Source organism: Anastrepha ludens, unplaced genomic scaffold (genome assembly GCF_028408465.1).
Source record: "Anastrepha ludens isolate Willacy unplaced genomic scaffold, idAnaLude1.1 ptg000157l, whole genome shotgun sequence".
In the NCBI taxonomy this organism is placed as follows: domain Eukaryota; kingdom Metazoa; phylum Arthropoda; class Insecta; order Diptera; family Tephritidae; genus Anastrepha; species Anastrepha ludens.
The window spans coordinates 17,463-34,675 of record NW_026530074.1 but is presented as its reverse complement, the minus strand read 5'-3'; the positions used below and the strand labels follow the sequence as shown (position 1 = coordinate 34,675).

Sequence of the window (17,213 nt, the reverse complement as noted above, 5' to 3'; positions counted from 1 at the left end):
CATCGTAGCATAATTGATGGGTGGTGGAGGTGGAGGTGGGCTTTCGCGCGGGCGCGACGGACTACGTGGCGTTTTCACACGCAGGGGAAGTTTTGCAATACTACCAGCAGGTGGAGTTAATGGGAGTGTTGGTGTTGTCGGAGGTGGCGGCGAACTCACTTCATGAATTGTGTTTGTGGTAGGATCGTGTTCGAAAACCGTAAAGTCGCCATAACCAACATCAGCTTTTTGAAAGGCATCCAACGCCACATTATGTACCAGCTCAGCTTTCTTAGTCACCGGTTTCGGCATTATAGGAGGCGGTATTCTCTTTGGTTTGGCACCTGTTGAGCTTGACAGTAGATCTTCGGTGGATTTTGACTGTGTGCTAATCACTGTACTTGGAGTACTACGGCCACTTGAGACTGAACGTTCTGCTGATAACAAATTCTCAGTCGACTTCGAACCAAAGAAAAAGTGTTCCCTCGGTGATTTAAGTGCTGAAGGAGATTTGGACATAGCTTTTGCCAATTCAGTGTATTCATCAATTTTAGTTTTATCGAGGAATGCTTCACGGAATGGGTTATCTCTTTCAATTTCAGTAGACACCAGCACTCTTTCAGGTAGTGGTGGAGGACTTCGATAGCCGCTACTAGTACCATCCCTGCTGGATAAAGGTGAACACGATCGGACGTGTTGAACTGTGGGCGAATCGATTTCTTTGATACGCGCCACTGTAGGCACTATTGGTGGCAGTTTTTCGGGACGTTTGCAACGTTCCAGTGTCGAATTGTTGGATGATGATGGGCTGGCCGAGCGCAATATGCCCTTGCGTGGCATACGAGGGCGAGTGCTACCGTATTCTTGTTCAGAATCGTAATACCGTGAATAACCATCAGGAGTGCGTGAACGTTCGTAGTCGGATTTGGACCGTTCATCGCCACTCAAGTCGAAACTTACAGATTTTCGGTGACCGAATGTGGAACTTGAGAGATCTGGTGTGCTGCGACCAGAAATATTTCCCAACCGCTCGACGTTGGGTCGAAATGGTCGGTAGTCGTTCTCAGAATCACTTGTGTAACGTGGCGAAGGGTGAGGCCGCTCAAAATAGTCAGAATCTGTGTCACCCTGGTCAGCCGAGATATTCGGCGAGAACGCATCGATATCATCTTCGGCCTCATCTTTAGAATCTTCAGCTTGATCGTCGACACACTCTTTCTCCCCTTCTTCTTCGTCTTCATCGTCAATTATATAAACAGGTTCCGCTTTCTTAGCTTTGTGCGCCAAGGGAGCGCTCTCATCCTCACATCGAACATGAGGTTGACTTTTTACCATCTCTTTATACTCATAACGGGAATCTTTAGGCTTTGTTATAGCTTCTGCTGTCGCCTTCTGTATAGGGAGAGTTGGAGTGCGCCTCTGTTAAATTTTATTATGAACAAGGAAATATGTCCATGATAGAAAATATGTATTTATTTTAGTACAATGTCCAAAAATTTAGTTAAGCGATAAAACATTTACTGAAGCGCGTTTATAAAGGTGATATGAATATGTGCTAATTGTGGTTTTGGTGCTGGTGGAACTTGAATAAACGAGTATGTTGGAAATATACTGAGTAGTAGAAGTTGGGTGCTTCAGAAACATAGCTATAGATTATTTGATTAAAGTGTTATGTGAAATTGAGTGAATGATTGATTTACTTACAATGATACTTATAAAAACTTAGACAGTGAAAAGCACTAAAAGTGAATTTTAATAGTAATTATTGACAAATACTTTTGATTAGCACTTTTAGAATCGATGAAAAATCACGGCGATGTAAATAAATTCTGAATCACAAATTTGAGGCCGATTGAAGATATTTACGCAAATTCTGAATAGACAAATGAAGACATATTAAAGATCATACAGATATAGAAGCAATAAATTTGGTGAAAAGTGAACAACAAAACAAATTCTGAGACAGAAAAAGCATAAACAAAATCGTATACAAGGGCGAGCTTATAAGGCATGAAGAAAACTCTACCTTTAACTCCTGAGACACCCCTCCAGATTAGAAATAAAACCAATTTTAATTCAAGTTTCCATAATTTTTACAAAAATTACTATTATATTTTTATACTCGAGAAGATATTGAGTTTTTATTACTTTATTTAGGTTTTCTGATTCACATAGAAAATGTTCACGGCCTTTATAAAGTTGTTCATCAATACTCATTCATCCATTGAATAATACGACTTATACTTGTAGGTTTTGTATATATATAGTGCATATGTAGGTATGTTTTAGAGAAAAATTCACCTTTATACACATAATCAAAACATTTAAAGTTACTTTTATTTATTTTATTTTTTTTTTTTTTGCGTTCGTAATTACACTATAAATTACACATTGGACAATGGATATATTTATATAGTTTATTTGTTGTTAGTTTGTATTATCATTGGATTAGGTACACAAATGCTCAGGAATCTATATGTTCAATAACATTTTGTAATTATTGCATTAAAGGAGGGATTTCATCGAATTAACCAGTATATCAACTTCAATATTCGTTACTTAAGCAACAAAACTAATAGACTGGCCTTGGAAGTTTCTTTGAGTACAAACAACTGTTGAATACGCGCACTTTTTAAGTTCTGCGGGACCTGGGTGGTTATGCGCAGAAAAATTCAGCAAAATTTTAGAAATTATGTGCGTTTAAAGCGATAAAGTTTTAAAGTTTTTTATTTAGCACTTGAATAGAATAGAATAGAATCTAATTTGTAACCTTTCATTCCCATTATGTAGTTAAAATATTTTTTTTTTTTTTGTATACCCACGGAATAAAATTTTATGATCTGAAAGGTGCATAAGTGCTCAATAAATTAAGATGCCACTTTTTAACTATTTTGCAATATATTATAAAAGTTAAAACCCTACTCTCTTCCTACTTTTCGAATTTTTCAGTGCTAAATAGAGGTATTCGCAATCCAGTGCATATGGTCCGACAAAATTATGCCATTGGCCATAATAGCAGCGCGATGTAACTCAAAATTTCAAACTGTGTACAAAGTTAACTTTAAGCTATACAGTATTTGTTGTTGTATATACTAGAAATTTTTCCGAAAACTTTTAAAAAGAGTGAAATTGTGTACTTTAAGTTATATGGCTTTTGTCTTAATATAAACTATATTTTTATAAAGGAAAAAAGTAAATAAAAGAAGGTATAGGCAAAACATTGCAATATCTCGAGCTGCTATTATTGTGAGCACAGATGTACATATACTTATGATATGGATTGTGAGCGGCCTTTATTAAGTTGCCATTGCAAAACAAGCTTTTTATTTGTATTTTTATTATTTTTGTGTCCATTTTAGTTTGTTTTTATATATATATTTTTTGCACAAAATTAATCAATTAATTTACACAGTTGCATTTAATGCACTTAATTTTTTGGCTTGCAAATTTGTAGTTTTTTGGCAAATGAAAATTATAGCCTAGACAGACAGTGGTATTAAACGGAGTTAACGACTTAATTCGGAATTATCTCAGGAATGAAGTGAAACTAATACGGATTACCAACTAGACTTAATTCTCATAATTTAAGCAGATTAGGGAAATTTTCGATAGTAACATATCCGAAGAATGCCAATTAATATCTATTGTGCATCAAAAATAATGAAACTTTTAAATAGACGAACAAGAAAGATTGGATATAATGCTAGTTTGCATTAACACGTTCGAAATTACATTAATTGTTTTGATACTACTGAGCAGTTTGAGAAATGACAATTTAAGACTAGTTTTTTTTTTTTTTTTTTAATAAATAATTATTTTTTAGTATCATGGCAGAATACTGCCAAACTATCGAATAAGCAAATCAACTGTTCACTAATCTGGGTAAAAACCGTTTATCAAACTACAATTTTAATCAGAATTAACTGCGCTCGTAATCCCGATTAACACCGCTGTCTGACTACGCTATTAACCTCTTTGGTGGATTGGAAATAATATGCAATGATAATTATCTATAGAATGCGGTAGAACTAGTTGCAACAGATTGTGAGTACCCCTTTTATTGTATGTGTTTATGTTCTGAGAGCCTGTATAAGCTTAGGGTGAGTTTTCAGAGACTGGGATATGTTCCTTGAACATGAGTGTTTGGATTTGATGGTCCGCCGTATTAATTTTAGAGCTTCACATTCAATGCAACAATAATACGTCATTTTACGAGTCTATGGTTGTGTATACTCGTATAACCTCACGCTTGCGAACGAATCCAACATTTTTTCGCTTTCCTTACAGAAACCGAAGGCTCTTTCCGTTTTTACATTCGATATTAATGGTAAATTTTTTGTCAAGACTAATAGCTCCTGGTGACGTGTCGGGTAACACACCAACTTGCTTCGTCTCACACATACTTGTTCTCGGCTTTTGCATGATGAAAATCAAAAATTTTAGATATTAGCATCATGCACCCGACACTCACACAAATAAGCTGCAGGACATGCATGCTTGAGCGTCACCAGGAGCTATACGGGAGTCGAGATTTATAGTATGTTTACAAACAATAGCCAATTATATTATTATGTTAAATTATGTTAGACATTATAAATATTAATCAAAATGTTTAGAATGCTGACAGTAATCGGTTTAGTCTGTTGTTATTGAAATACTATAGTGAATTCAGATTTAAATGGTCAATAAGCACACACCCATCTTTCATACTTATAACGGAAGTTTTTAAGAAGAAAATTATTTAATACGAAATAGTTTTTAAGTTTTGCACAAGAGGCAATTTTATACAAATTGAAGAACAATTTTGAAAAATTGTATGCACTTAATCCCTTTATAAATAGGTTTGTTTATAAAAAGATAATGAAATTGTGCCGCAATTACCGCACACCACCTTGACAAGCGAAGTTTTACCACTGGCGTATTTTCCAAACAATAAAACTGAACTTATCAACTTTGGTACAAAAATGTATAAAGGCCCAACTAATTACGGTTATAGCAAATAGGGCCTGTCTTACATACCACAATAATCTCTAATGTGTCAAATATCGGGCAGTATGAGAAGTTCAAAACAAATTTTGAATAATAGTTTGGTGAGACTTGGCGGAATAGGTTACTTCAACTCCGTAAAATAAAAAAATGTGTAACCGCTTGCAATTCCACAATACGTCAAATGTTTTTCATGCACTTCTGTTGTAAACTTTTTTCTTACTAAAAATGACTTAGGATTAGCATAAGACAAACTCAATTGTCAAATTGTAACACTTGTTACATAGCACACGTATTTAGGAGTAAGAAGGCATCAAAGGATTCCCATAACAATATAATTAACAACGCGACGAAACTATGTACTCGTATGTAGTAGTTTACAGATGTGGTTAAAGTAGTTTTTTTTTTATATTCAATAAAATGCAATCTCAGTTGCATACAAATTTATTACCCCATTTGCTAATAGTTAGTTCAAGATCGTTACGTAGTTTACAAAATGTACAGAAACATCGATTGGACTTTCAAGATATGGGCAATAGCTTGGAATAATATATACATACATACATATGGCAAAATGTATTGAATATGGAAAATCACATTGAATTTTCATAAAAATGTGACTACCGAAACCATTGTTGAGACAGTTAAGCCATTTAGAGTAGGAAAATATGATATTCAAGTAGTTATACAGTACAAGTAGGAAAGTTTTACTAAATTGTTTGTGTGTATTGGGGCACATTATATGTGGCTGTAGCAGTATCTGTTATATATTAACCTCTCTGTATATTTTTTTAAATGCATTTACATAGTAACACTGTTATCGTTTGATGAACATTAAAATATTTTACTTGATTTCCAAAAAACAAACAACATTGCTATAACAAAATTTCAATCTTAACATTAACATATGTACGTACGTACAAACATATCGTATGGTACATTTTTCCAAAAGAAACACGCACAAAAAATATTTTCTAAATTTTTGTAGTCGCATATTTACTTATTCTTAATAATATATCTCTTTTTTTCATTTTTTTTTTTCTTCTCTGTTACTTTTTATTACTTTTTTTCTTTTCGACCATAACTCAACAACTCAATACCATTAACTAATGGAAGTTACTAATAATGCATTTTTTCAAAAATATGCACTTATGTAGGTATGTATGTATATATGGTATAATTTTTATTTTATTTTATTGGTTGCAACCAAGTTTTTACACTTCTCCTGTTATGTTCTGTTACACGCGCTATATGAACTGTTTCCTTCGCGGTCCCCTATGACCGTTAAACTAAATATTCAGTCTTATAGTTATAATCATCCGCTTGTTAAGCATTATTTTGCTCTGTGCACTGGAATGAAAAAAACCAAATACAGAGAAACGAAACAGAAAAGATATTTTTTTGTTTAATTCAAAGTCAAATCGGATTTTATACTTTAATTGTTGTACAACATATTGTAATTTACAGCAATGTGCATGTAGTTGATGCGAGTAGAGTATCAATCAATCAAGAGGAAAACATCGATAATTGTTTTAAACGAAAATAAGAAGAGTTATCATACATAGAGTAAAGTTAGAATCAAATTAACACCAATATTTATTTAATATTCGAGCAGCATTTCAAACAATTTATTTAATGAAAAATCAAGAATTTAAAAACGAAATTCAATTCGTCACCTTTTGTAGCTTTTTAGTTGGTAAATAAAAAATAAAAATTTACATTTACTTTTCAAACCATGTGTATGTATGCTTGTATGTATGTGTGTTTTTACACATCAAACCAAATGAAAACCAATTGTAAAAATATATACAAAGCGGAGGGTTATAACTGCTTTATCATGCACATAAGTAGCTTAAAATTAATCGTAGACACCCAGAAAATGTATGCAATTCTTCACATTTATATATTTATATATAGGTATGTATTGTATAACTTAAATTTCTATAGGTGTATTTATTGAAACATACGGATAAATTCACAAAAAACAACTTGCTAAATTTAAGTAATGTAGATATTAATATAAAAAAATACCGAAAAACAAAATTAAGGACTTCTATTATTATTCGTACAATAAATAACGGATCTACACGAAAGTGCTAAAATTAGTGGCTAAAAAACCCTGACCTACTCGGTGCTCTCTTCAGTTAAAATAAGCAGATTTCAAATAAAATTACGAGGGTCGTAAGAAATTGTAAGTCCATCTACAAGTTAAATCCGTTATAGATATGAAATCGTAATACTTTGCTTAACGAAGTTAGTTTCATTTAATTATGTAAATGGTAAAGAAACAAATTTCAAATTTCATTCGAAATGGTCACCATTTGTTTACATAAGCCTTCAAACGATTAGGCTATTCAGATATTGCAGCACGCACGGCTTCCATGGATATTGACGTCAATGTCAATGACTCTTCAAATTTCGTAGTCTTCGCGAGAGGCCATTTTCTCCAATTTTGACCATAAACAGTAGTCCAATGGACTCAGGAATATTGTTTTTTAGCCACTGCTGGGTGGTTTTTGATTTATGGGCTAGAGCGGAATTTTGCTGGAAGATCCCACGCTCTCCATTGAAGAGAATACTGCTTAACTGCCTCACCACGTCTTCTACGACATGCTCCTGGTACACTTTTGGCCGCGTGTTAAACCCCTTTTCGCAGAAAGAAAGAGATGTAGCGGCTTTACAAGACACTCCCCACCAAACCGTCGCGAAGGCTGGATGGTGGCCACACTGAACCCTTGGAACAACATTGTTTGCGTCTTTAGAAGTTTTATCATAGCATTTGTCAGTGTACATTTTCTCATCTGTGAAAATAATATTTCCATGGCCTTTGATCTCGTGCCACCAACGAAGCTGTTTGCATCTGTCGAGTCTAATTTTCTTCAAGTGCGTTGTTTAAATATGACCAGTTGAGCGACAGAAGACTTTCGTGTGGAGATCATCTCTAATTATTTTTGACATGGATCTGATTGATGCAGTAATTTCCATGATTTTCTGCTTTCTGGAACCACTTTTATGGCTGCACTGGTTCGAACTACTCGAGAACGACCACTTCTTTTTCTGTCTATCATTTCAGACGTTTGGGAAAAAAATATTTATTTTTTAGCAATTCGTAAATATCACTTGCACTTTTACCACACTTCAGTAATGCAATCACTGCAATGCGATCTTCCCTAGCTCCCCACTCCATTGTTAACAAGCGATATTCGCCACAAAACTAAGTATAATTTATGAGTACACACTGCATACTAAAAACACGCAAAAATAACGGAACTTTTTTCTGCGAATTTGTTCTCGCCGTATGCATTGTAAAATTTGTCACAGAATTTATGGCAAGAGTAGATACTCGTACAACTTGGAATATAAATTTCATTCTCGTGCCAAAGATGTATGGCAACTTCAATGAACTCATTTCTTAAGGGGCTAGGCGAATGTAGTGATGCGAAAGATAAGCCTATTGAATGAAACAAAATCCAGGAAAAGGTACTTTATTTCATTCACTTTATTCAATTGTTATACTATTTATTTTGTTGTTGTTTTTTTTTTCCAAAGTAATATAAAAGAAAGGTAGCGGTTGCACCGTTTTTCTTCAACGCACGGTCAGAGATACTACAACTGCAATTTTTTCGATTATTCAAGGTGACTTTTTACTAAATAAAAAAACTGACTATACTTTGACCTTAATCTGATTGGCGTACGATGCCATTTGAAAAAATTATAAATCTTCCTTCCACCTTGAGCAAAATTTTTTTATATTATTTATTTATATATTTTTTATATACAGATTTCAAAAGAAGACTCCAGAAAATGTTGCTAATAAAACTTAATAACTATTAATAGCCGAATATATCTTTTTTGGGGTGTTTGACCGAGCTCCTCTTCCAATTAGTGGTGTGCGTCTTGATGTTGCTCACAAATGGAAAAACCTAGAGTTTTATGCCGCCTTCGAACGGCCGATGGTATCTTATGAAGAGCTTTTTCACGGAAAAAATGTACCCGGAGCTTTACCACTGCCTACCGCTATCAGAAAAGGCCTCTCCTATAATTTCGAACCCTGGCTCTAACCACATGGTAGTCATGCACAATCCATTTGGCTTCGGCGGCAGTAGGTGGAGTAAAATTAACACCGGCATAATTGACGGCAACTGTTTGGCAATTCCTACACAATTGAATAAGCGCAACATATAACGGTCCGACTCGAGAATTTCCATTATTTTTTCAGCATTTAGTTAGAATCGCCACTTTGTATTGGGTCAGTAAACTGCATAAATTTTCCAGCCGCCTACTCCGTAGTAATAATAAAAATTAAAATTACGTAACAATTTTTCGGAAGCATTTCTGAATTATACATAGCATTTTTAGAAACCTCTCCTTTAATACGCTTAACGTTATATTAAGATATTTTTAAAATAAATTAGTTAAATTAACCTAAATTTTCGTATTAAAAGTATATGGTTACCCCGTTGGAAATTATGTTCAAGTAAACTTTTTTTCACACATTTCGGTAGGTAAACATATTGCAATACTTTGTTCTAACTATTTAACTCATTAATTAAAAGTCAAAATAAACTAAAATTAATTTAAATTAAAATAATCAAGCCAATAACGATTCAATTAATTAAATTTTATGTATAAAGTGCCAAAAATATTTATAGATTTAATGTTTCCTCAACGCCTATTAGTTGGTACCCATTTGGCATTACTTGAGATTAATTGCAAACTACTTTCAACAGTTACAGCCGAAGGCCTCGTGCTTGCTAGTGTCATATTTTATATGTAAATAGTAATAGGACTATCAATAAGTTCGTGCGGTTTTACAACAGATGGCGTAACTTGATTATTATTCCATCGATCCACATTTCCAAACATTCATTGGAGAGCTACTGTCGTAAGGCACAAACGTCAGTATAAGTTTTTTATTTGAAGCGTAAACAACAATATTTTTACCACACTTGAAAATGTCGAATTTCGTGCCAAATAATGTGTTTTTGCGGGGAATTCTTCTTCATTATTTTAATATGAAGAAAAAAGCAGCCGAAAGTCATCGTATCTTGGTGGAAGTTTATGGTGAGAGCATGCTCTATCTGAGCGAACGTGCCAGAAGTGGTTTGCACGCTTTAAAAGTGGTGATTTTGGCTTGGAAGACAAAGAACGCGAGGGTGCGCCGCCAAAGTTCATGGATACCGAATTGGAGGAATTGCTCGATCAAGATCCGGCTCAAACGCAAGAAGAGGTTGCAAAAACTTTGGGAGTTGATCAATCAACCATTTCCAAACGTTTAAAAGCCATGGGAATGATCCGAAAGGTAGGCCATTGGGTGCCGTATGAATTGAAGCCAAGAGACGTTGAACGCCGTTTTATGGCATGCGAACAACTGCTTCAACGGCACAAAAGAAAGGGTTTTTTGCATCGAATTGTGACTGGCGATGAAAAGTGGGTCCATTACGACAATCCAAAACGTCGGGCAACGTATGGATACCCTGGCCATGCTTCAACATCGACGTCGGCGCAGAATATTCATGGCCTGAAGGTTATGCTGTGTATCTGGTGGGGCCAGCTGGGTGTTGTGTATTATGAGCTACTGAAACCGAATGAAACGATTACGGGGGATGTCTACCGACGACAATTGATGCGTTTGAGCCGAGCACTGCGAGAAAAACGGCCGCAATACGCCGATAGACACGACAAAGTTATTTTGCAACATGACAATGCTCGGCCACATGTTGCACAAGTGGTCAAAACATACTTAGAAACGCTCAAATGGGATGTCCTACCCCACCCGCCGTATAGTCCAGACCTTGCGCCATCCGATTACTATCTCTTCCGATCGATGCAACATGGCCTGGCTGACCAGCACTTCCGTAATTACGATGAAGTCAAAAAATGGATCGATTCGTGGATTGCGGCAAAACCGACCGAATTTTTCACAAAGGGAATCCGTGAATTGCCAGAAAGATGGGAAAAAGTAGTAGTAAGCGATGGACAATATTTTGAATATTAAATTTGTAACCATTTTACGTCAATAAAGTTTCAAATTTCGAAAAAAAAACCGCACGAACTTATTGATAGTCCTATTATATTTATTTATACGTATATTTTATTGTAATAAATAAATAGAAATCTGCGGTAAGACGCTCATATTTTTATATTTTTACTATATTCAAAAATACTTCTGCATTGATGGTTTTTAAATACCTCTTGTTTGATCATCATTTAGGATTACATTATTTTTAATCTTTGAAAACGTTTTCCTTTAACTTTCACTTTTTAGTACAGTATTTTTGTACCATTCATTTTGCATTTTATCACATTGATAGTTTCTTCAACGTTATCCCCAGAATATTTGCCTTAATTTCAACTATGGATATGCCCCAATATCAGTCCGGTAAGCAGGAGGTATAACAAAAAGTACTGAAAATTGTTTAATAAAAAATTTGACATTTTTTTAAAAAGTAGCAGAATCTACTAAAATAAATTACTAGTGTCGTATTTCAGAATTCAAGACTTTTAAGCAGTCCCTATTGGGCGACAAAGCGATAACCTGAATTTGAAGGAAGCAAAAGGATGGAATTGATTTTGAAAATGTAGTTAAAGGATATTTCTAATCTGTATAATAAGCAAAATGTATGCGATTCCAAAGGGTCCAATTATAACTGTGACCATATTTGAATTTGAAATAAAAAACGGGAAGCCTACTTTATACTTTTTTAGCTTAATTTTTAAAAACCCATTAATTTAAAGCCTGCATATAGAATTATCGCATCAAATCAATCATTATACGCAAAAAAATAATATTACGTATTGTCAATGAAATTTCTCACGTTTTGAAGTCATCCCTTGAAGTATAACCTTTTCTTCGCTCTGATTGGCTTACATTTTTTTTTCATTGCCAGTTATTCGAGATAATCAAAGCGGGTATATGTGAATTTTAGGAAATTTGGTAACATAGTATAACTTATATAAATGCTTTCGCAAAAACGTGGACAAAACGAAACAAAATTCATTTCATTACCCCAAATATTCTTTACTCGTTTTTACACTTAAATAACGACGGCACACACCACGATGCAATTACTAATATATTATATTACAAGATAGTTCCGCTTTTTATTACTAAACCATATTAACTATCTAACGAAATATTCGAGGGTTGATATTTATATTTCTGGAACGTTTTGATATGTGAGCCATACTAGTGTTGTTTGCAGTGGCTTTAAAAGCTTATCTCCGCAAACCAGAGTTAAGCCGGCAATGGAATTAAACCGTGAACACTTTCGGGCGATTTTTTTCACAATATTCGACATGGATTAACAAAACAAGAATGCATGGATGAACTAAAGACATCGTACTCTGCGAGGAAGCACCATCCCTTAGCACCACAAAGAAACTGGTACAATGAATTTTTTCTCTTGTTCGCTCCGATTCCGTGTCACATTCCGCGAGATTGCCGCATTTTTGGGCATTAATATGACCAGCACCAATAATACTTTGTATGGTCATCTTGCGATAAAAAAGATTTGTTCGCGTTCGATCCCACACAATTTAAAAATCTTAACGGGACAAAGTGCTTCGAAAATTAGTTCAAGAGAAAGTAAAAGTATTATTGATCATCATGAAGAATATTTTGAGGAACAAGTTTCCATTATTAGGCGAGTAATATGGTTATTGTTTACTGACTGATAAATACTCCTAGATATTGTTCAAATCTGGTCGATAGTAGATTTACCAAGTTGAAAGGCATTCTAATAAGTTCCATTGATTCATTAATGGTGGAGTTTACTCATAGCCTTCCTACAAAAAACTCGATCGGACTTTATACGCAGGGACATTAACTGGTCAGGCAGAGGTAAGGACTATAACTTCAGCAACATTCGCCAAACAAGCATAGGGAATGTTCATGCTGCTACAACAACTACAACAACTTCTTAATTAAGAGACCGGACATTCCTGCGCCATATCATAAAGTCATTATCGTTAGAGCGTTTAATTTAGTCGTCATACAAAGGCCGAATCTCATCCGAGGATTTGTGGTGTAATTGTTTTTATGTAGAGGACCACAATCCCAAGTACAACGAAATCCTAGAGTGTTTGTATAGAGCGTCGCAAGCTTCAAGCTAGGCATTCACTTGCAACACCCACTGGTAAACAGATACTGTAAATCCTGAGAGCGCCTCGAGACAAGCGTGACGAAATAACCTCTCATGGTATTTTCACTTCGACCCTTGTTCAAACATGTTTGCTTGCTACCTAGAGGATATTTAACCGAAGTCGGAGCTGTTTGAATCATTTGTGAAAAATCGTTTCTACTCACTCCCAGGTGAATGATAGTTAAAAACTTTCCGCACTTGCATGGATTTCTTCGCCTGCAATCATCCTCTTAAATAGGTCCCCTGAACATATTTATTGGTTGCTTGTTACAAAGACTTTATAAAATGACAATTAGATTTGTAGTTCGATGTAAATTTATTGTTATTTAAACAACGTGGTTTAGGTTGAAATAATACTTCTGAACCATTATCGTCCCTGTATCAAAATCAGCTTACATCTCGTCGTGAACTGGTTTCCTTTCCTTTTTATTGTCTTTAAATAGTGCATTCTGTCTCTGTCTAATAACGGTTACCATTGCGGTAGAAAACGAAGACAAGTGTTGTTTACGCCTAATGCTGAAAACAGTGAAAAACGTACGCAGTCCCTTACCGCAGCCCCTAACGAGCACAAAAACTCATCCCCTGAGAACAACTGCGTTCTTTTAATTACATATTTACACACTACATCGGTTTGTGTTTGGTTGTATCTACACAATGTTGCCATTGATATTTTTGTTTACACACTTTTTCACACATCCGCGTTATCAATTACAATTTTTCATTGTTTTATAAACCAAATCCAAAAACCAAGAAATGCAAATTTATCTATAATTAACATTATTCAACAGTGCTTTTAAGTTATTTTACTAAAAATTATAATTTTTTTAAGTTTATTTTGTAAATGATTTCGAAATGTCCTGCTTGGCAACACTGTGTGGTGAGAGAGCAATCAGCTGACAGGGTATTACGGGAATTTTTAAATATCGAGAAATAAAATCTACGATACTACGATACGGAAGGAAGGAATTTTTCATTTACATGGGGTTCTCATTAATTTGATCGTAACAGCTGACAGGGGATTGCGTTTACGTCGTCCACTGTTTTCAGCATAAACCACACAGTCATTGTAGACATAGGCATTGCCCTGAGTAGCGTTTTAATGTAGATAAGATTTAAACAAAGTCTTTTTTCAGTTCAGTGGAGCCATGCCTGGGGTGGCTTAGAGAAAAACAACAAATTCGTGCATGTATGTATAACTCGTACATATACAAGTATACGATTTGAGGGAAAGTTGATTCATTTGAAGATTTTCTAATTTTTTTAACATAAAGTACATCGAATAGCCTTTAAAAAATTCATTATGGCACAAAATCAATATTAGTGAGAGAACCTATAGCAAATAAGTATGAAAAATGTTTCACTATGGCACAAAATGAATATTAGTGAAATATTGCAACGAACTGAACAGGAGTCAAAATAAAAAATCAAGACGAGATCACATGAGGTGGTGTTAACTAAAACAGCTGATTTAATTTTTGTATCGCATAAGGGGGTAGATTATCAAAATTAATAACATATCTATATACATCTATGTTCACAATAATAGCAGCGCGACATATTTCAAAGTTTTGATTATTTATTTTTTATTCAATTTTTTTGATTTCCTTATAAAAATATAATTCAGACTACATAGGTATATATGTCTAAAAATATATAAAAACAAATTTAAAAAAAAAATTAAAAATAAAGGCCAAAATTAAAACAAACAAAATTTGTTTTTAATTAAACAAAAATAAATAAATAGTCAAACCTTTGCAATACAAATGTCGCGCGCTTGCACAACCCACTCGGCTATTTTTTGTTTTTACATTCGCTTTACTTACACTTGTGTTCATACAATTAAGTCACTCTGTAGAACAATACTAACTATGACCAAAAAAGCGCATTTTATAAAAAACACCACCGCATATTTTGAGTCCATATAATTAAGTCATCCGGAAAAAAATGTATGTTACTACAAAATTATTTATATTTTGATTCACTATATTCCTTGCGCTGCTAATATTTTGTTGAAACCCCCTTATACCGAAACTCTACGGGGTGCCCTTCCGCACATCGTTTACTCATGGAGTGCAGCAGATCTTGGCATCGGCGTGGAGTGGCCTTGTGCGATTTCTTCCGGATAATCTACCATAAGGAAGCTTTATTTGCCAGTTTTCTCGCAGTTACTGCTCTCTTAATGATTCCCCACAAATTATCTATAAGGTGTAGGTCGGGGCTTTGAGCTGGCTACTCAAGTGTTTTTTTTTTAATGTTTGGTGCCCGAGAACAGTGTGTGGCATCATTATAATGTTGGAAAACCCATGCAAGCGGCATATTATCAAAGTAATTTCCTACCAAGGTTCAATATTTTTTTTACATAATTCCAGTCATTTTGTCTTGCATTTGTACAATAGGACCAAGACCCGATAATGTAAAACATCCCCACACCATAACCAATGAACAACCATGTTAAACTATTCTTTAGTGTTCTTGGGATCCAATTCTTTTAATGGTGGACATCTCTTGTTGAGCCATCCATTATCCCAAATACATAAAATTTGGACTTGCCACACCTGACAATTAATTTCAAAAATGGGTCCAAAAACAGTTCAGTAAGGGTAGACAAATGATGGGTCTCTAACCAAAATTCTTTCTCGTATCACAGCTTGATCGTTTACGAGCTGGAGCCACCCTTACCGTATCGAAACCCATTGAGAACTAACTGGTAACTGTACAGAAAAATTCGCAGACAGTACAAGAAGGCAAATAAGGCCGCCAAGAGAGAGAGCTGGAGAGATTTTTGTTCTTCGGTCGAATCTACCAGAGACTTTGCGAGGCTCAGCCGTATTTTGTCCAAAGATCATTCAATAGCTTCTTGGGCCAAGAAGCCAGATGGCACTTGACATCTACGACAGAATAATCTCTAGAACTTCCTTTACACATTCATTTTCCGGGATGTCGCGTTCACGATAGCGATGTTGGGAGAATCCGGCGGAGCCGCCATGACCCACATCAGCTTGCCGATGTAATAGTCACAAATCATTTTCACCTTTCAAATCAGGCCCTGACGGGATCTTTCCCAAGATTTTACAGGAAACTCTTGATAATATTCTACCATGCCTAATGGAAATTTTCAAAGCGTGTCTAAACCTAGGTTATATTCCAAATAGCTGGAAACTTGTTAAGAGTCGTCTTCATACCAAAGGTAGGTAGAAGGGGACATGAATCAGCGAAGGACTTTAGGCCAATTAGTCTGTCATCCTTCCTTTTAAAAACTTTTGAATGGTTTTTAGACATTAAAAGCTCGCTGGAGAGCTCTAGTTTATCAATTGCACAACACGCTTACCTCAAAAGCAAATCTACGGAGACAGCGCTTCTCGAGGTAATCCCAACAATAGAGGGGTCTCTAGTAAGCAAACAGTTTACCATGGCAGATTTCTAGACATAGAAGACGTATTTTATAACGTTATAAATAACCTTTAAACAAGTTGGTAACGAGAATGTGGCAACAAAATAGTGCGGAATAGTTGGATTCTGGGTGAATCACTACTTAAACCAACCAATCGAGCTACTCGCACTGCTCTATACCCGGATATCTGGAGCTCTTCTAGCCAGTGACTCATTTGTATGTGACTCACAAGTGTACATTATTATTTGAAGTGAGAATTTGTGAAACTATTGTATTTGTGAAATATATATTGCACAATAAATTTTCAAAAGTAACGCCTAGATGTCAGAAGTGAATAATTCGTACACGGCACGTCTTTTTATGTCATCTTCGACACTTGTCCAGTAGACAGATGTAGAATTTTACACGTTAGAACAACGCATTAAAATTATTCAAACTTATTATGAAAATGGTCGACCTTTAAAAAAAACACATCGCAAAACTCTTGATTTTTTTTTTTGTGAAATTAATCGTCCGAATGAGTCGACACTTCAAAGGTTGATGAAAAATTTTCAAATGATGTAAATTTTTCACATACATATGTATATTTCTTTTGAATAATAATAGTGAAACTTGAAACAATCTAAATTTTTACGTGTTAAAACATCTACCCGTTTTTTAAAATACCCTTTATTACAATTTGAACTGTATACTTCTAATTGAATATTTAATAG

The 17,213-nt window shown here is 34.8% G+C and overlaps 1 protein-coding gene across 1 annotated transcript in view; it reads right to left on the bottom strand.

The window, feature by feature from the left end:
• Positions 1 to 9: 9 nt before the first annotated feature.
• The window catches only part of LOC128871225 (protein lap4-like), a gene marked incomplete at both ends in the record, with an annotated part of 29,573 nt that continues 12,369 nt past the window's right edge, over positions 10 to 17,213 (bottom strand). Inside the window, one exon of the mRNA XM_054113313.1 lies at positions 10 to 1,398. Within this exon, the coding sequence (XP_053969288.1) occupies positions 10 to 1,398 (1,389 nt within the window). The remainder of the gene's footprint in view (positions 1,399 to 17,213) is intronic.